General features: G+C 40.6%; 2 protein-coding genes across 2 annotated transcripts; one reads left to right on the top strand and one right to left on the bottom strand.

Moving 5' to 3' along the window:
* The first annotated feature begins 266 nt into the window (after positions 1 to 266).
* Positions 267 to 7,494, top strand: get1 (guided entry of tail-anchored proteins factor 1). Its single transcript, XM_031573931.2, has 5 exons — positions 267 to 395; positions 1,439 to 1,604; positions 3,455 to 3,522; positions 5,318 to 5,432; positions 6,962 to 7,494. Exons 1-5 carry the CDS (start codon positions 306 to 308, stop codon positions 7,033 to 7,035), a joined length of 513 nt encoding a protein of 170 aa, XP_031429791.1. The 5' UTR covers positions 267 to 305; the 3' UTR covers positions 7,036 to 7,494.
* Positions 7,495 to 12,173: 4,679 nt separating this feature from the next.
* LOC116221865 lies at positions 12,174 to 20,709 on the bottom strand. The gene is made up of 5 exons (XM_042708636.1): positions 20,679 to 20,709; positions 18,405 to 18,728; positions 12,971 to 13,294; positions 12,766 to 12,845; positions 12,174 to 12,302 (listed from the first exon to the last, which is right to left on the bottom strand). The coding sequence occupies exons 1-5, from the start codon at positions 20,707 to 20,709 to the stop codon at positions 12,174 to 12,176; spliced, it is 888 nt and encodes a 295-aa protein (XP_042564570.1).
* Between the last annotated feature and the right edge of the window lie 859 nt (positions 20,710 to 21,568).

Raw genomic sequence — 21,568 nt, 5'->3', positions numbered from 1 at the left:
CTAAATAATATCATGTTTAGTGTACAAGCCCTTTCTCCTAAATTAGCCCCCTCCATATCAAGGTAGCCTATGTCCTTCCGGTTTGTCGAAAGCACTTCTGAAATAAATGCAATGAAGTTCTGAAAATAATTTGAAAGGCAATGTTCATTTCAGGCATTTGGAGATCCTATATAATTACATATATTTATTTTGGTCGCGCTCACTATGTGAAATAGCCGAATATAGCCAGCTTAGCCAGCTCAAAGCTTCTTTGGGGGGGTGTTCCCTTTCTTATTACAGTGTGATCACGTTGATAAACAGCAAACATGGCTGCCGGGTACAATTGGTTCCTGGTACTGGGGTCTGTGTTTTTGTGTAACCTCGTCAAAACACTATTGCCAAGCTTGTCCTCTTTTGTAAGTAGTGACCTACGAAATTAACGAGTGTTTGAAATGTAGCTTATGAGAAATGTAACGTTGCAATGCTACATTTTCATGAATTAGCCAGAAGTAGCCTCTTCGTGTAGCACTGTTCATCTCAGACACAAAAGCAAATGGCAACCCTTGACTGCATTTCTTTTCAGCCTACACTCCTATAGCCTCGAAGGTGTGGTCCTGGAGTTGTTCAAAAAGCCTCGACTCGTGGAGTCTATAGAAGAACCCTATAGAAGATGTGTTTTGGTTTAAATTTTGTCGAGTTGTTTAATAGGCTATGTGTCTGTAAAATTAGCATGAGGCAAATACAGAGGCAAAATGTTCGAATCAACAGCCTCCATCCCATCTCAGCACAACCGAAGTCACAAATGGACACTTTCACCCTCTAAGATATCCACCATGTTTAGGCTTAAAAAAAAAAACTAGGAGCACGACCTTGAAAGAAATTTTGGTCGCCGTTGTTTGTATGTGACGTGATGCTGTTATGTTGTTTTTTTGACGATTATGCGCCCGTACCTAGAATTAAGACCACATTTGCGATGGTTTTAAGAGTAATGGCTGCCAATGTTGTTTTCCTCTGAATTTAAGATCATATCAGTCTCTCCTTTCGTCTAGATGTGGCCAACTCGATCCATAAAAAAAAAAACGAAAAGCCAAATCCTTACCCTTTTCTTTAGTACTTTAACCATTTAAAAACACAAAACCAAGACGTTATCAAGGGCTTGAGGAAGACGTCCAGTAAATATTAGAAGAGACACTGAAAGCATTTTTGTTTTTGCTGTTGTGGCGTTCGGTGTCGTGTATATATCAGAAGTGGCCTAACACACCAACTGTTAATGTAGCCCAGTTACATTTGGACTTAATGTGATACATTTTCAATAAAAAATGTAAGATTTATTTATTTATAAGTAACTGCATTTATAGACAATCTATAGACCCTTGATGAAACAAATGCAGCTGAAATACGAATGAGCTGGTCAGAACATTGGTTTGGTGATGCAGTGACATGTCTTTGGTGGTTGCAGCTATCGAGGGTCGTGCAGAAGGATGCAGACCAGGAGCTGGAGATGCGATCACAGATCCAGGACATGAAGAAGGAGCTCAACGCCATCAGCATGATGGACGAGTTCGCCAGGTACGCACGCCTGGAGCGCAAGATCAACAAGATGACCAACATGCTGAAGACCCATGGTAAGACACCTTTTTTTAACAGTTGTAAAAACCTGTTTATTTATTTATTCTATGTTTTGTTAAACAACCACAGGAGATCAACTTCTGATTCAGATGGGTTCACACCTCTAGTCACATCAAAAGTCCATCTTGCAGACCAAGTGTCAAGCGACCAAGCCATCAGAGGCCAAATAGCCCCTTGTTGTAACACCCTGGATGGATACCTCCATTACAAAGGGGCAAAAAAAGAGGCTGGGGGTGGGGATAAAAAGTTTAACGGCAGCTTTCCCCCTTTTTTTTCTCCCACTTCTTGTCGCATGCCGTGTGGAAAGCGGCAGGTGGGTTTCAGTTAACAGTTGTAGTGTTCACTCTTCACTGAGGGTGTTTTTTTTTGGGGGGGGGGGGGTTTGAGGGAGCTGGTGGATGTCACAGCTGCTGCCTGTTGCTGTCCTTCAGTTGCTTCCCCAGTGCGCTGATCTATAAGCTAAGGGGATGGGAGGGAGGGAGGGATTCCCGCTCTATATGAACACTGTCTGGCACATTGCTGCATCAGAGATTGCCAGAAAATGTCTCAGGGGGATCAGGTTTTTTTTATTCTTTTTTTTTTCACTTGGATTTGTATAGTATATTATGAACTAGGGGCCATATTGAGTGCACAGTGTGAAGAGGGCCACGACAGAAACATGGAGAAGCTGAGCAGCTGTGTCATGTGGTTGAAAGTGTATAGGGGAAAACCCAGAGAAACAGTATAGGCAGTTCATAAGTAAGGTTGGAGACATCTATACTCTAGATGGCTACAGTTGTTACTGTTAAAAAAAAAAAAAAAAAGTTTAACTTAAAATCATATGCATTTTCTTGAAAATAATTGATTTCTTTACATTAAGTTAGGATAAGGGTGCAGTTAGAGTATTTGTCTCTAGATCCTAACAAAAAAATGGTTGTACGTGACCCAGAATTGTATTCATGGTATGTCCACCCTGAAACAAGAGGGCTCTTGTCCTCCGCCAGAGATGATGTAGAGGAGGTCACCAGGGAATCTTGTAGGGTTCTGTGCACAAGTAGTTGCTCTAAATTCACATCTATGAACCCCCCCCCCCCCCCCCCCCATCAGCAAAGATGCTTCTTGCATACTTGCATCGATTCCAGAAGTGCACAATCAAATGTAACTCGATATCACATATTCACCCTCGAATTAATTTGAACTATTACTAAAACTGTTTAAAAAAGAAAGTGTAAATGTATTTGACTAAAACGTATTATTGTGCACGTCACCCCGTTACTCATTGAGCTCCACTGGCTGCCTGTAGCTGCTCGCATTAAGTTCAAGTCACTTATGCTTGCTTACAGAGTGATTGCTGGTTCTGCTCCCACCTACTTAAATGCTCTTGCAAGTGCAAATGTTACCCCCAGGTTGCTGCGCTCCTCTAATGAGCGTCGTTTAGCACTGCAGTCTGTGCAAGTACGGCAATCTAGACTATTCTCATTCGTAATTCAACGTTGGTGGAAAGAGCTGCCTAGCACTACCAGAGCAGGGGCATCCCTCTCTATCTTTTAAGGAGCTCTTGAAGACCCAACTCTTCAGAGAGCACCTCCCTTCCTAACTTGCACTTCTACTAGTACTTAACTTGCACTTACAGTAGTTACATTCCTGCACTTTTTTCTATTTCTTATGTAAAATAGTATTTATTGTTACACTAGGTCTCAATGGCTCGTAGCTTGATTGTTTTCTCCCTTGTACGTCGCTTTGAATAAAAGCGTCTGCTAAATTACTAAATGTAATGTAAATGTAAAATACATTATATATCGTTTTGTGTTTGTTCTCCTTAATGTCCTTTGCAGAGTTTTAAGACTGCTGTTTTTCTCTCCTACAGTGAAGTCTCGAACAGCTCACCAAGCCAAAATGAAGTGGATCGTGAACATAGTCTTCTACATTCTTCAGGTGGGTAATGAGTGCGTTACAAATAAAATGAATTATTATTATTATTATTATTATTAATATTAATATTATTATTAATGCTAGAGAAGTCTTCTACATTCTTCAGGTGGGTAATGCTAGAGAAGCCACTCGTCTTGCACACCAGTGACTCTCTTGAAACTTTTGTAGTTGATGTTGAACCAGGGACTTAAAAATGGCTTCTCTACTGGTTTGGTTCATACATCTCCCCGGTTAGCTAGTTGATGTTGAACCAGGGACTTAAAAATGGCTTCTCTACTGGTTTGGTTCATACATCTCCCCGGTTAGCTAGTTGATGTTGAACCAGGGACTTAAACATGACTTCTCTACTGGTTTGGTTCATACATCTCCCCGGTTAGCATCTCATGTTACAAAGCAGTAGCCTGTATTTTCTTTTCTTCCCCTCATCTCTGCAGCATTTGCAACTGTTTACATTCCTTATTTAATAGTTTTATTAATATAACAGCTTACCCAAATGAGTATATAGGTGGAGGTAGAGGTGTGGGGTGGGGAAAACATACAGTGTAGAATCGCAATATTGTTTGTCATTATAGTATATCAATACAGTGGCGCCAAGTATCAGTATTTGAACATCAATTTAATATTGTTATTCCAATTTTATTTTTGTATATAGGTCTACTCTGATAACATTGCTTCTTAAGTCCACAAGATGGCACAAGGCCATGTAAAGAATCACAGTAATATTGTATCATGGCCCAAATATTAGGATTGTCTGACTCAAATGAAATGCTCAGGCGGCAGTAAACTATATGTTATCCATGAGGTAAATACACAATAATGGCATTTCTTGTTATTTCTATTCACATATTGCTGTCTAATTAGACTAAGGCAGAAGAAGAAATACTGTGCCACACCAGCGCCTTTTCCACAAAATAACTCTCTCTTGTCCGCAACAGAATGCAGAAACAGATTGCCTTCATTTACATTTACATTTACATTTAGTCATTTAGCAGACGCTTTTGTCCAAAGCGACATACAAGGGAGAGAACAGTCAAGCTACGAGCAATGGTTCAGGTTCATCCAGGTCTTTAAATGTATCATCTTAAACATGGCTCGCAACCTCCCGTATGTTATGCACTCCCCATTCACGTAGGCTACTGATCACTGCTGTTCTTGCGTTTGACACATCAGTTGTAGACCCCAACCATGGCATATCCCCACCGACTGCCCTAAATAGCCTATAGTTTGTTCCCAGAATAATAAAAAAGCCATGAAAAGAATAAAATCGAATTAATGTCAAATACCATGGTTACCTGAGTAGCCTAAGCCTTAGCCTAAAAGCTTAGATCATTCTTTCGCATTACCACTCAGTATGTTGCCTATGCTATTGGGGAAAGGAGTAAAGGTAGCTTATTAGGCAAACCTATGCTATTGGGTAAAGGAGTGAAGGTAGCTTATTAAGACAACCTATGCTATTGGGGAAAGGAGTGAAGGTAGCTTATTAAGACAACCTATGCTATTGGGGAAAGGAGTGAAGGTAGCTTATTAAGACAACCCGGGTTTCCATCTGAAAAAATGGAGCTGACCTCTGCTGTTCCCACCCATTTCAGCAAAGATGTAAGCTCTACATTTTTCATTTCAATACCTAGAAAACAAGTTGCAAATGTGTTCCATTAAACGATTTCGATGACAGCCAAGTGCATTTTTTTTTGCTGCCCGACAAGAAAGATAGTCTATAGAAACAAACCAACTTTTTTGTCATCATGAGGGAAGGAAATTTCAAAAATGAACCACGTTCTTTCCTCTGCTCCGTCTCCAGGCAGCGCTGATGGTGTCACTCATCTGGAAGTACTACGCCGACCCAGTGACTGTGGTGCCCAGTAAGTGGATCGCCCCACTGGAGCGACTGGTGGCCTTCCCCTCTGGAGTGGCAGGTAATTAAACCAATGCACCCAAAACCATAGTTACCATAGTACGCACACTACACATATAACTAATATACTCACATAACATAATGGGCATCAGACAATTCCCTTCACCCTACCCCTTGAGACGTGGAGAAATACTGCACCTCAGCATCATGCACTGAAGTGCCCTCACTGGTGTAAAGGGAAGCCAGTGAGGGATGGTCAGGTGCTGGTGATGATGGAGGATGGAGAGGCAGAGGATAGAGAGAACAGGAGGAGGAGAAGAGAGCGCATGTCCTAGTGGTACCTAGCCATCTAACTCTAGCGAAATTTGACCACATCCATTGATCTAGTCACAAAATTGAATAAACTCTTCTAAAACGATAGATAAATAGCTAGTACATTTTGGACATCAGTATTCAGTCACGGAATAGAGTAATTGCACTCATAAATGGAGTCAGTTTCGAGTCAAACTTGCAGTTTCTGTCGTATATTTCTGTCACGCTGATTGTTCCCGAGGTAGTAAACAGCCATGGCCTGTCCACTCCTCCGGTGTGACTGATAGCAGGTAAAGTTAGGGTCTGTTAGCATGGCGGCGTTAGCCAGCACAAGGCAGAATCCCTTCACTGGCTGTGTGTCTCAAATTCTGCCTTGATAACCCAGCTGCACACGGACCACAGAATATGATTGCGAGTACTCGAATGTTGAAATTACTCAAAATATCCTGATGAATTAGTTAAGGGTAACTAACCTTAGTTGAAGCTCCATACTTACCTGTTCAGGAGAAAATTAGCCAACTTGGCATCCGTCTTTAAATCCTCCTGGGCTCTAAGCTGCATCTTTTCAAATGCATCTCCAATGTTTTACTACATCTCTGTTTTACTGTGTCTTTGGTTATGGAACTTTCGTATCTGGCAACCCAGGGTGTTGAAATGGGCAGATCGCACAGGCCAAAAAACAAACAGACGTTCCCCTGAACTGAAATTTCAAAGGGGAATATACTGGCTGTAGCATTGTTGTCGGAGAATCTCTGATGACATATCATGGTCATTTTATGAGTTAGTACAGTAAATATATTACATATTGTGATTTAATCCACACAGGTAAGTGTCCACAGCAGTTTGGTATTGGTGGCTAGATGAATATGTGAATGTGAATGACCCAGAGGCTATTGATGTTCATGTGTGCGTGTGTGTGCCTAAGCATGTGCCAAAAGTCTCTCTCTCCTTTTTCCCTCTCGCGGTGTACCGCAAGTCCGATACAGTTTTTGTGGGAGTGCGAGGCGGTTAAAAGGGAGAGCGTTTTATCTGGTTTTCAGGTGACCATATAACGTCAAAATGATTTTGAAGATGATTACAAAACAAGATGCCTACAACAATATACCTAAAAAAAAGTGATAAATTGCTGTATACTGTTGCTTTAAATTAACGGAAATATATCTCATATTGAGATTTGTGAGGTTTTGGAAACATCCAGTGACCCAACATGTATAACCATGTCATCTGTGTTTATTACTGAGACTGACGTCACCCCATGTTGTTTTGTGTGTGTTTCAGGTGGTGTTGGGATTACCTGCTGGCTGGTAGTGTGCAACAAGGTGGTTGCCATTGGACTGCATGCAGTTAGTTAGGCATGCTCTGTTCATTCCACGTTTATTGCCAAAAGCTTTGGAATGTGCATTATGGAAAACTTATGTGCATTGAACAAAATTCTGTAGTTTCAGGCGTTAATTCAATAGAATTTCCATTAAGATGTGGCAAGTTGAGAGACTTAATACTGGCTTTGAATGTTACCTTAATACACCAACAAAGTCAACATTGTGTAAAATTATCTGATGGATTCCAAAACCTTTAGCAAACATCAAATCTAGATCATTGAGTAATTTTTTTGGTTTACTACAAAGAATAATTGTAAGTATCTTAAATGTATGTGACGTGGTGATAGTGTTATTTAATTTTACTTGAGCATGTATCAGTATTTTTGTTTGTATTTATTTGGGAACCGCTGTGATGTTGTAAGTGTTACAGTGGTGATGTGAGTCTATTTGATAACCATTGCTGCTTTTGAAATAAAAAGTTGTTGACCAAGATCTGTGTTCTGAAGATTGATTTGAGATGGGATGGGCAAAATACTGGTGCCAGAATGTATTTTGTATTTAAAATATAGGAAATACTTTTTCTGGATTTTCTCACAATTTGGTATAGCAGAGCATTCACATTTAGGCTATATAATGTACACAAAGCTCTGGTGAACCCCACAAAAAGAAAGAACAGTCACAGAATATCAGTGTAACTAAGCAAAGCTATTAAAAGACAACAACTTGACAACACTTTTTCACAGAGAAAGTGGCAGCCATCGGGAAACAGTTCGACCAACTGTCTCCCCCCCCCCCCCCTAAGGGCGCAACCGTCAATGGCTCATCATTGGCTTTCACCCCTCTCCAAAATCCTAACAGGTAGCCGTCCAACTACATGCCCTCTGGACCCCATCCCATCCAATATCCTTCAAGCCATATCGCCTGCCATCTTACCGGCAATAACACAGGTGATTAATGCTTCATTTAATTCTGGAACATTCCCTTCTTCATTTAAAGTGGCTCGGGTAACACCGCTGTTCAAGAAGCCGTCTCTCGATCCCACTCAGGTGGAAAACTATCGACCGGTCTCACTTTTCACGCTCCTATCAAAAACCATTGAGAGGGCAGCTTCCAAACAGGTCACAGAGTTCCTATCAAGGAACAATCTCCTCGATCCAAACCAGTCTGGATTCAAAAGTGGTCACTCCACCGAAACAGCCCTGTTGTCTGTGACAGAGGCCTTGAAAACAGCTGGAGCAGCAGCTCAATCCTCAGCTCTCGTCCTGCTTGATTTATCAGCTGCGTTTGATACAGTCAACCACCGCATCCCACCGCATCCTTCTGTCCATACTGTCAAGTATGGGCATTTCTGGCAAGGCGCACTCCTGGTTTGAATCGTACATCACTGGGCGCTCGTTCAATGTGTCATGGCAAGGTCAGCTGTCTGTACCTCACCACCTTACCACAGGGGTGCCCCAAGGCTCGGTGATGGGACCACTTCTCTTTGCCATTTACACCACTTCGCTGGGCCCTATCATCCGCTCGCATGGTTTTTCCTATCATTGCTATGCCGATGATACTCAACTGTTTCTGTCTTTGCCTCCTGAGGACACCGCTGTCTCGGCGCGGATCTCGGACTGTCTTGCTGATATATCCACATGGATGAAAAACCACCACCTTCAGCTGAACCTGGCCAAAACGGAACTGATGGTCTTTCCAGCCAAACAGGCCATCCACCACAACATCAGCATCAATATTGACTCCTTGTCTCTTGTTCCATCCAAAACAGCAAGAAACCTCGGGGTCATTATTGATGACCAACTGACTTTCACGGACCACATTGCCTCTGTCTCTAGGTCCTGCCGCTTTGCGCTATTCAACATCCGCAAAATCAGGCCGTACCTAACCCAGTATGCCACCCAGCTGCTGGTGCAAACCTTGGTGAATTCCCACCTTGATTACTGCAACGCCCTCCTAACGGGCCTGCCGGCTTGCGTGGTGAAACCACTACAAATGATCCAGAACGCGGCGGCGCGTCTGGTGTTCAACCAACCGAAGAGGGCACACGTCACCCCGCTACTCATTGACCTCCACTGGCTGCCTGTAGCTGCTCGCATTAAGTTCAAGTCACTTATGCTTGCCTACAGAGTGCTTGATGGTTCTGCTCCCACCTACCTAAATGCTCTTGTAAGGGCAAATGTTACACCCAGGATGCTGCGCTCTTCTAGTGAGCGTCGTTTGGCACTGCCGTCTGTGCAAGTACGGCAGTCCAGACTATTCTCATTTGTAGTTCCACGTTGGTGGAATGAACTACCCAGCACTACCAGAGCAGGGGCGTCCCTCTCTACCTTTAAGAAGCTTTTGAAGACCCAACTTTTCAGAGAGCACTTCCCGTCCTAACTGGCACTTCGACTAGTGCGTAACTTGCAATTACAGCAGTTACATTTCTGCACTTCTTTCTTTCTTTTTATTTCATTTTATTATATTTCTTATGTAAAGTAGCTTGAATATTCTCTCCCTTGTACATCGCTTTGGACCAAAGCGTCTGCTAAATGACTAAATGTAAATGTGATTATGTATATATATTTTTTTATTAATGGGACTTAACAGCCCATAAACTTTGTATCAACAAGAAAATCTTCTGTGTCATCATTCTCGTCTTCATCTGCAACAACAGATATGTTGAACTCCTTAAAGGCCTTTACAAAATTTGACCCATTGTCAGTCACTGTTGCAATGATGTTTTCATTTGACAGGCCAAATTATGAGTGGACTTCCTCCAATATCTCAGCAATGCGGTTGTAGTTGTGTGGACTTGGGAAATGTCTGCATGCGAGAACGACTGATTAATGTTCAGTTGAATGGCTTGATCCAGTGAGCTGTTACGCCCATGAAGCTAGTCTAGCTCTGTCTTGTGCTTTTCAAAATCATCAAGACTGTCAGGGTGAAGTCTCTTCAGGTGAGTTTTTAAATGTGATGTAGCTAAAAGAGTTCCAGATATTACTGCTTTCTTTTTGGTGCAGAGTTTACAGTCCGCCTGGACTTTCCCATCCAGTGTTTGAGAGGCAATACTGAAGAACTTCCCTACAAGATTGCAGACACAGGCTTGGTTCCATCGGTGCTTGTTGATGGTCCTTCTTGAACATCATCTTGCTGAGACATGTTGTCCACCTGGCCAACTGTAGAATGTATGAAATAATAACATTAATACTTTCATAATATGCCTTTTAAATAAAATAAATTGGATTTTTTTTTTTAACATAACAAATGGACATCTACAGTACTGTCATAGCCTGGCTAACTGTGAAATATATTATCTGCCAGTAATTGATATGGCATTATGACATTCACATTGAGAAGATACAGCAAAACATGTAATACAGTGCAAGATTAGATGGTCAGACGTCTCTTGATAAGGTTATCATGAACATACAAGCTCCCAATCTCCCTATTCCTATAGCTAGCTACTCGACTGATAAATTAACTTGCTAAACACTGGCTATGCACTAGCCTAGACAGCATGCTAGCGTCATTAGCATGTTAGCATCGATCGCTAGCTTGATATTATAACATCACCATGTATCAATAGGCTATGTAGCCAGACCCAGACATACATTATACATCAAGCTACTTGACATGTCACACTCAGATCAAATATTTACCTTGACAGACAATCCGTTGAACTTGAAGATCTGAAGACTGACCTCGTGAAATGTTTTTTGATTTGTGGAGAAAGTATTTTAAATACAAAATGACTTTTGTTACAAATTAGGTTAGATTTTTTTTTTCTGCCCTATCAAATACAAATTACAAAATACTCAAAAGTAATTGAAATATGTATTTCAAATACAAGTAATAGAAATACTGCCCATCTCTGAGCACAAATATAAACTATGGTTTACCAGAGATGCAGACTCTGCCTATGAAATGCAACAGTGCAAAAAGGGATTAAACAATATTTTAGAATTTCTTGAGGGAAACTGCTGTGGATAAGTATTTCAATCAACAGACCATATCCATTTATCATGATTATTAATTATTATGAGGTGGCAAGAGGGCAAACTACTTCAAGGTGTACTTATAACCTATAACCTTGGTCTTCCAGAATACCTTTTGGCTATAAAACCTACACTTCACCTCCTTTCTAAAAGGGATCTTTTGGTCTGAGATGGCAGCAGACCATGGCCAGCTGTGAGAAAAAGCACATCACCACAGACATACTATTGATCGAACAACAAGCTTGAAATGATTTATTCAGAATCCTGGCTGAAATACACATTTTTAAAAAGATTTCATGATGCATGAAGCCAGTAGCTAAGTCATATGTTTTGATGGAGTCAAATGACACTCAGATGTCTAAAGGTTTCTCCTCTTATCTCCTCAAAGGTCAAAGGTTACAGTCTGTGACTAATCCAATACACTTTTTGTAAAATGCAGCAAATTGCTCCTCACAGTCCTCCAGCTGTCTGTTCTATGTCTGTACTCAAAAAACCCTCTGGTGTTCGTACACAGTCCTAACGATGTAAATGGGAAACAAACAAACAGTTTCAGACCAAGCCATAAACAATTCCAGCCAATCAACACATTGCTCCAGGAGAACAGAAGGGAATGGTGTAATTTGACTGGCTACTGAGGTCAAATGTCAACGGCCTTTCCACAGAATCACAGGCTGTGTCTATAATAAGGTGTTTATCTGTGAGGAAGTTTCATTTCTCAGATTTATCAGCTCAATCTAAAGCACTCCACTCCACTGAGTCTTGCCACACTCCGACACCTGCAGTCAAAGTTGCTCACGTTACATTTCTTCATCCACTCTGGTTGATCAACCCTAGCTCATGTTGCTGCCACCTGATGTACTGTGTGGTAGGCTGGGCAATGGCAAATTGATGTGCCTGCTAGTTCTGTGTGTAGTTCTGTTTTGAAAATGTAAATGCTGACCTAGTCGTACATTTCATGATGTAAATACGAGTGCTTGCAAAAGAAAACAGTACATTATGAGTAATCATAAGATGTCTACCCTCACTACCCTTACTGCTGCTACAACTGTGGCTCCAAAGCACTGTCTCACACTGGGAATAATTGGGACCAAACCAGCTGAGTACTACACTAAATAGCTCTGCATCCCAACAAGGCATTACATCTGCATTACAAACACATCTATAGCAAGCTTTGTCTAAACAGCAAAAACCGTCTCATTTATAGTTTTGATAGATGCAGTCCTCTTCATAGCCATTTTCTATGGCAGCTGAGCCATTCCGCATGTTGGGTACGTTCACATAGTCTTCTTCCACGTCACTGTTGGCATCTTCACCAAGATTGCCCTGGTCAAGAGGCACACATGTGTTCATGTAGATGTTCCGACCTTCAGCAGACCCACCAGGCCCATAATGACATCCATTTGTGTTCACAGAGCCTGTTTCGATGGAGTTTGGGAGACCGCAATGCATGGTTAATGTACAAGTGGAAAAAATGGTTTAGGTTATGAAGCATTTCAGGGGCAAGTTTGGTCTTACTAGCAAACAGTTATTTCAATATTAGTCTTACGATATTTCAAAGCATTGAATGCCAAAAGATTTAGGATAGGTACTACTACAGCTTGAAAACTCAATATCTGTTTTTGCCTTTTATCTAAAAATGAGTCTACAGTTACAATAAGAGCTTTTGCACATTGCTACTGTTGTGTAAACTGAGACAAGTAATTTTGATGAATGAGATGATGGTTTTAGACTCACTCTGTGGACCACTGTGTCTCAGGGGTGTGTCGCTCAAACACCTTTTCCTCACCAGGCAGAAGATGGCAGTGATCAGCAACAGCAGGAAAAACACAGAAATCACTCCGGATGCAATGATAGGAACCAGAAGTGCTGGAAGAAGAACAGTACATTGTAACAACAAAGAACAAACAAAACGATCAAGAACAAAAGCAAGCCAACAAACAAACAAGCAAGCAAAAGAAACAAACAAATGCATATGTAAGTCTCCAATATACGTCTGATGATGATTGTAAGCAGTGCCGTGCGTGTTGATTTAAAGGCACGTCCGGACACGTTGACTTCATAGACACAGCTGTAGTTCCCCTGGTGGGAGTAATCTGCCTCAGGGATGTAGAAGGAGGCTGAGTGGTTGACAGCTAGCTCAGTCCTGGTCATTTTAGACCCATCAAAGATGAGGTGGAAGGAGCCTCCTTGGTACTGTGGTCCAGTAGAGCAAATGATGGAGAAGCTGTGGCCCCTGGTCACCTCTGGCCCCTGGGGCCCCCAGAACAGGCCCCCATTAGGGGCACTGAGAGAGATGTTGGGCTGCACAAGGACCACTGAGGAAGGGGACAGTTCATCAGTGGAATATTAATTGTTATTAGTGGAATGTTACCGTTACCGCCACAAGGTGAAATGTTTCAAATATAACAATATCATAATTACTAATGGCCTAACAAAACAATATATAGAAAGCTTAATGAAAACTCAAAAGCATGTTTTTACTCTTATAACAAGTTTAATTAACAGATGGGTTAACAGGGTAGCCTACTAGAAGTGAACACCTCTTAAATAACCCTGCTTTATTATGAATTATGAAGATTATGAGTTATCTTATTATTATGTAATTATATTTATTTCGGGATATCAAGCTAGTCTGACAACTTCTACTCACCCACAGTGATGCTAATGGGCTGGCTGTGTGAGTAGTAGTGTCGTATACTACTAGTGATGTAGTCTTTACATGTGTAACGGCCCTCGTGAGAGGAATCCACATTAGACAGAGTAAATGTTACGCTGCTCCCGGAATAACAAATCTCCTTCATCACCATGACAGAATAATCTCTGTATAACTCTACGTAGACATTGTTGTAATAGAAGGATCGTGCTGTGCAAGAGCACCTGATTTGAACAGTTTCTCCAGGTGAGACCACTGAGTATCGAGAGATTAGTTCGGTGGAGGAACCTTGGGGGGAGAGAGTCGTTTACTATTTGTATTTCAATACAGTAGGCTTATGCAAATCTGAGTAGGATTGAAAAGACCTTTTGGGTGAATGTGAATAATGGAGAAATACTTCACTTACCAGTTAGTGAGGGGACACTGAGAACAAGGACCACTACAGAGAGATAGATAGATAGATGGATACTTTATTAATCCCGAGGGAAATTTAGGAGAGAGGAGGAGAGGTGATTCATGCATTAGAGAATGGAGATCCAATGTGAATTGTGAATTTCTATTGAATATACTGTATTCTCTTACACTGAAATACAGCTACAAAACACCTGCATACAGGCCATTTGTGAACAGTATATTGATAGAGGTTCATCAAGATTTGTATCAGCTACATTGTTCAATTTTGATGTCAATGACACATTGCCCTGATTTTAACACTCATAAGGTTATGTCATAGCATAGCATAGTCATAGATAAGGTTATGCCATAGCATGTTCTAGTTTCATCGTACAGCATGTTATGTATTAACGTCATGTTTAACTGACTGAAGTTATGACAAGTGACCAGGTAAGTGTATTTCCTGCCTATCACAAATAGAGAAAGACAAACCAACATAGTAATTCTTTGCAGCAGACTGGTTTAGGATGTTTCACATCCTCGTTCTACTTCTCCTCTCTTCTTTTAATAACTCAAGTTTCACTTATTAGTCTGTGAATCTGGGTGTTGGGTGGGAGGTAAAGGAGAGACAATGATTTCCCTGGATCACCTTCATGCTCAACCCTTCTTGAAAACCGTAAAGAGTTTTTAATTTGTTTGGACAACCCAGTCTTGATTTCATTATGCTTCCAGTTTTGGATTAGTATATTGACTATTCTTGTAGAATGATTGAACATTAAATGTCTGCATGAAATATATATTTTCTTTCACATATTTGAACAGCACAGCAAACTGTATTTATATATTACTTTATTCAACTTCATGCAGAGCACCTTAATGGAAAATGGAAAAAGAGAAAAAAGGAGCAAAAAGGAGTACTAGATTCTTAGAATGTGTGGATGGAACCATTGATCTCTGCACAGCAACTGTCAGATTGAACCCCAGTTAAAGGCAAATTTAAAATATCAATATTATTCATTGAAACTTCTAATCCCCGATAAGAGTTAAAAAGCGATCTTATACTATTTGTGGTAATAGATATTTTTTATTTGATGTGGCCTGTACGGTAAAATTGAGAAAAGTTCTCTGATAAAGTATCACATAATTTCCAACTGCTGTTTTTCGAACAACTCTAAAAGTATCTTTATAAGATTCAGATATTCACTTTACTTTACACATTCACATTAAGAAAAATGAAATGATACCTACATGAGATTAGAGTGAGCACAGCCATTGACAGCTCCTTCTGTGATGAAAACTTCATGTGAAGTGCACAACTTCCTCCTTTTTCTTCCTTGTAGCTTTCTCTTGTGGTCAAGTGTTGGATGTGTTGAACATGTGTTGAACATGATGTCAAACTACAAGCCTTATTTTCTGGTTTTCAGTTGACCATATATCGTCAAAATGATTTTGAAGATGATGCCAAAACAAGATGCCTACAACAATATACCTAAAAAAAGTGGTAAATTGCTGTTACTGTTGCCCTCTGCTTCTTTGTATTGGTCTGACTACACTTAAACATGAACTACGTAATGTTACAGTACCATCCAGTAGAGCTTTGGAGAGTATGGTGTGTAATTTAGATCAATTTAATAGTAGATGTGTGTGTTTTGGGGGGGGGGAATGGGAGGTTTTGGAAACATTTAACATGTATAACCATGTCATGTGTGTTTATTACTGAGACTGACGTCACCCCATGTTGTTTTGTGTGTGTTTCAGGTGGTGTTGGGATTACCTGCTGGCTGGTAGTGTGCAACAAGGTGGTTGCCATTGGACTGCATGCAGTTAGTTAGGCATGTTCTGTTCATTCCACGTTTATCGCCAAAAGCTTTGGAATGTGCATCATGGAAAGCTTGTTTGCATAGAACAATATTCTGTAGTTTCAGGCGTTTATTCAATAGAATTCAATAGAATTTCCATTAAGATGTAGCAAGTTGAGAGACTTAATACTGGCTTTGAATGTTACCCTAATACAATACAGTTCTAATTAAATACACTTTTTGTCAAATTCATCGAATTGATCCTGGAAGGGGTGGGTGTAATTTGATTGGTTGTTGAGCACAAATATAAACTATGTTTGGCCAGAGATGCAGACTCTGCCTATGAAGTGCAGCAGTGCATTAGGAATTAAACAATATTTTAGAATGTCTTGAGGGAAACTGTTGTGGATAAGTATTTCAATCAACTGACCATATCCATTTATCATGATTATTAATTATTATGAGGTGGCAAGAGGGAAAACTACTTCAAGGTGTACTTATAACCTATAACCTTGGTCTTCCAGAATACCTTTTGGCTACAAAACCTACACTTCACCTCCTTTCTAAAAGGGATCTTTTGGTCTGAGATGGCAGCAGACAATGGCCAGCTGTGAGAAAAAGCACATCACCACAGACATACTATTGATCGAACAACAAGCTTGAAATGATTTATTCAGAATCCTGGCTGAAATACACATTTTTAAAAAGATTTCATGATGCATGAAGCCAGTAGCTAAGTCATATGTTTTGATAGAGTCAAATGACACTCAGATGTCTAAAGGTTTTTCCTCTTATCTCCTCAAAGGTCAAAGGTTACAGTCTGTGACTAATCCAATACACTTTTTGTAAAATGCAGCAAATTGCTCCTCACAGTCCACCAGCTGTCTGTTCTATGTCTGTACTCAAAAAACCCTCTGGTGTTTGTACACAGTCCTAACGATGTAAATGGGAAACAAACAAACAGTGTCAGACCAAGCCATAAACAATTCCAGCCAATCAACGTGTTGCTCCAGGAGAACAGAAGGGAGTGCTGTAATTTGACTGGCTACTGAGGTCAAATGTCAACGGCCTTTCCACAGAATCACAGGCTGTGTCTATAATAAGGTGTTTATGAGGAAGTTTCATTTCTCAGATTTATCAGCTCAATCTAAAGCACTCCACTCCACTGAGTCTTGCCACACTCCGACACCTGCAGTCAAAGTTGCTCACGTTACATTTCTTCATCCACTCTGGTTGATCAACCCAAGCTCATGGTGCTGCCACCTGATGTACTGTGTGGTAGGCTGGGCAATGGCGAGTTGATGTGCCTGGTAGATGTCCTTTGTGTAGTTCTGTTTTGAAAATGTAAATGCTGACCTAGTCGTACATTTCATGATGTAAATACGAGTGCTTGCAAAAGAAAACAGTACATTATGAGTAATCATAAGATGTCTACCCTCACTACCCTTACTGCTGCTACAACTGTGGCTCCAAAGCACTGTCTCACACTGGGAATAATTGGGACCAAACCAGCTGAGTACTACACTAAATAGCTCTGCATCCCAACAAGGCATTACATCTGCATTACAAACACATCTATAGCAAGCTTTGTCTAAACAGCAAAAACCCCCAATGGCAATATTTAATACTCAGAGTGTTGCAGTGATGAAGTATGAGCGTGATGTAAATATCAGAACAGAACAATATAAAACAATGTTCAGGTGGAGACAACCATGTTGGAGTTTGATCTAGATACTGTATGGGTGATTGGTGATTTCGGTGATCGGTTTGAAGAGGACCGCTAAATGTGTCCCCACTAGTTGCACTGACGTTTAGAACCCCAAATTCAGTGAACTGTTCCCAAACTATAGTCATGAAGAGTTGAGGTCACATTTGACCCCGTGATACTATAACATTCAATCAAAATATACCAGAAAACCGTCTCAGTTATAGTTTTGATAGATGCAGTCCTCATCATAGTCATTTTCTATGGCAGCTGAGCCATTCCGCATGTTGGGTACGTTCACATAGTCTTCTTCCACGTCACTGTCAGCATCTTCACCATGATTGCCCTGGTCAGGAGGCACACATGAGTTCATGTAGATGTTCTGACCTACATGGGAGACCGCCATACATAGCGATATTTCAAAGCATTGAATGCCAATTTATAAAAAAGATTTAGGATAGGTACTACTACAGCTTGAAAACTCAATATCTGTATTTGCCTTTTATCTAAAAATGAGCTTACAGTTACAATAAGAGCTATTGCACATTGCTACTGTTGTGTAAACTGAGACATTTTCATAAGTATTTTTGATGAATGAGATGATGGTTTTAGACTCACTCTGTGGACCACTGTGTCTCGGGGGGGTGTCACTCAAGCACTTTTTCCTCACCAGGCAGAAGATGGCAGGGATCACCAACAGCAGGAAAAACCCAGAAATCGCTCTGGATGCAATGATGGGAACCAGGGATGCTGGAAGAAGAACAGTAAACTGTAACAGCAAAGAACAAGCAAAATGATCAAGAACAAAAGCAAGCCAACAAACAAACAAGCAAGCGAAAGAAACAAACAAATGTAAATGTAAGTCTCCAATATACGTCTGATGATGATCGTTAGCAGTGCCGTGTGTGTTGATTTAAAGGCGCGTCTGGACACGTTGACTTCATAGACACAGCTGTAGTTCCCCTGGTGGGAGTAATCTGCCTCAGGGATGTAGAAGGAGGCTGAGTGGTTGACAGCGAGCTCAGTCCTGGTCGTGTTAGACCCATCAAAGATGAGGTGGAAGGAGCCTCCTTGGTACTGTGGTCCAGTAGAGCAAATGATGGAGAGGCTGTGGCCCCTGGTCACCTCTGGTCCCTGGGGCCCCCAGAACAGGCCCCCATTAGGGGCACTGAGAGAGATGTTGGGCTGCACAAGGACCACTGAGGAAGGGGACAGTTTATCAGTGGGACATTAATTGTAATAAGAGTAATTTTACCGTTACCGCCACAAGGTGAAAAGTTTCAAAAATTAAAATATCATAATTACTTATGGCCTAACAAAACAATATAGAGAAAGCTTAATGAAAACTCAAAAGCATGTTTTTAATCTTATAACAAATGTAATTAACAGAGGGGGTAGCAGGTAGCAGAGCAGCAGGTTAACAGGGTAGCCTACTAGAAATGAACACCTCTTAAATAACCATGCTTTATTATGAATTATGAGTTTATGAGTTATCTTATTATTATGATATTATAATATAATATAATAATATTTCTTTCGGGGTGTCAAGCTAGTCTGACAACTTCTGCTCACCCACAGTGATGCTAATGGGCTGGCTGTGTAAGGAGTAGTATTGACGACATGTGTAATTTCCCTTGTGAGAGGAATCCACAATAGACAGAGGAAATGTCACGCTTAATATCCAGTAATAACAACGCTTCTCCATCAGCATGACAGAATAATCTCTGTATAACTTTACGGAGTTTTCATTGTTGTGATAGCTGGATTGTTTTGCCCTGCAAGAGCAACTGATTCGAACAGTTTCTCCAGGTGAGACCACTGAGTATTGAGAGATGAGTTGGATGGAGGGTCCGAAGAAACCTGAGGGAGAGAGTCGTTTACTATTTTTATTTCAATACAGTAGGCTTATGCAAATCTGAGTAGGATTGAAAAGACCTTTTGGGTGAATGTGAACAATGGAGAAATACTTCACTTACCAGTTAGTGAGGGGACACTGAGAACAAGGACCACTACAGAGAGAAGAGGAGGAGGAGGAGGAGGAGAGGTGATTCATGTATTAGAGAATTTAGATACAATGTGAATTGTGAATTTCTATTGAATATACTGTATTCTCTTACACTGAAATACAGCTTCAAAACACCTGCATACAGGCCATTTGTGACCCATATATTGATTGAGAGGTTCATCAAGATTTGTATCAGCTACGTACATTGTTCAATTTTGATGTCAATGACACATTGCCCTCATTTTAACTGATATATACTCATAAGGTTATGTCATAGCATAGCATAGTCATAGATAAGGTTATGTCATAGCATAGCATAGTCATAGATTAGGTTATGCCATAGCATGTTCTCGGTTCATCATACAGCATGTTATGATAACTGACTGAAGTTATGACAAGTGACCAGGTAAGTGTATTTCCTGCCTTTAACAAATAGAGAATGACAAACCAACATGGTAACTCTTGACTGCAGACTGGTTTAGGATGTTTCACATCCTCTTTCTACTTCTCCTCTCTTCTTTTAACAACTCAAGTTTCACTTATTAGTCTGTGTATGTGGTTGTTGTTGAGTGGGAGCTAGAGGTGGAGAGACACCAATTTCCCTGGATCACCTTCATGCTCACCCCTTCTTGAAATCTTGAACTTGAACTTTGTTCAGATAACCCAGTCTTGATTTCATTATGCTTCCCGTTTTGGATTATATTGACTATTCTTGGCGAATGATTGAACATTAAATGTCTGCATGAAATATATATTTCCTGTCACATATTTGAACCTGGTACAGCATAGCAGACTGTAGATATTACTTTACTTTACTTTACTTAGATTGTGTGGATGGAACCCTTGATCTCTGCACAGCAACTGTGTAATTGAACCCCAGTTAAAGGCAAATTTAAAATATGAATATTATTAAGTGAAACTTCTAATCTCAGATAATCGTTAAAAAGGGATCTTATACTATTGGTGGTAATAGATATTTTTTATTTGATGTGGCCTGTACGGTAAAATTGAGAAAAAATCTCTGAAAAAGTATCACATAATTTGCAACGGCTGTTTTTCAAATAACTCTAAAAGTATCTTTATAAGATTCAGATATTTATTTGACTTTACACATTCACATTAATAAAAATGAAATGATACTTACATGAGATTAGAGTGAGCACAGCCATTGACATCTCCGTCTTTGATGAAAACTTCATGTGAAGTGCACAACTTCCTCCTTTTTCTTCCTTCTCTTGTGGTCAAGTGTTGGATGTGTTGAACATGTGTTCAATGTGATGTCAAACTACAAGCACTATTCGGAAAACTGTGATACACTAAATAAAACATTTATTATTCTTTTTCTGACTGTTGGCTGGCCAATTTGCCTTCTCTCCACAGTAAGAGATGGCAATCAAGACTCTTTTCATCAGCGGTACCTCAGTGATGACCAACCTTGTGCTATCCCATGTAGTGACAGACATGGTAACCTGCATTCAAAGAGTATCGCAAAATCAGAATTAACCCACCTCTACAGCCGTGGTTTATCTGACAACTACAGACTACAACAAAATTCACATCAAAACTACCAGCCGCCTCAGCTCCTACTCCTGGCACTGACGGTGGCGTAAGCACATCCCCACCTCAAATCGACCCACCAACAGATGGTGTCACAAGTGTGCTTTGCTCAACCCTTGACACTGTTGCACCACTGAAAAAGAGAATAAGAAAACAGATAGGACTCGCCTCATGGCACACTGACCAGACTCAATGGACTCCAATCTGGCTTTAGAGCCCAACACAGCACTGAAACGGCCATAATTAAAGTTCAAAATGACTAAGTTCTTCTAGACCTTAGTGCTGCTTTGGACACTGTAGTGTAGATCATCATATTTTGCTACAGAGACTTGCACATCATGTTGGCATCAAAGGCTGTGCCCTATCCTGGTTATTTGTTTTTTTTTACAGCCCTCTCTTTTCCTAACAAGTGATTTGCACTTGGTCCAGTGAACATGTGTCCATCCTGAACTATAGATGCACATCATGCAGACATCG

The sequence above is a fragment of the Clupea harengus genome, chromosome 9, assembly GCF_900700415.2.
Source record: "Clupea harengus chromosome 9, Ch_v2.0.2, whole genome shotgun sequence".
NCBI classification, from domain to species: domain Eukaryota; kingdom Metazoa; phylum Chordata; class Actinopteri; order Clupeiformes; family Clupeidae; genus Clupea; species Clupea harengus.
The sequence above is the reverse complement of the archived record's forward strand: the minus strand, read 5'-3'. Positions and strand labels throughout refer to the sequence as shown.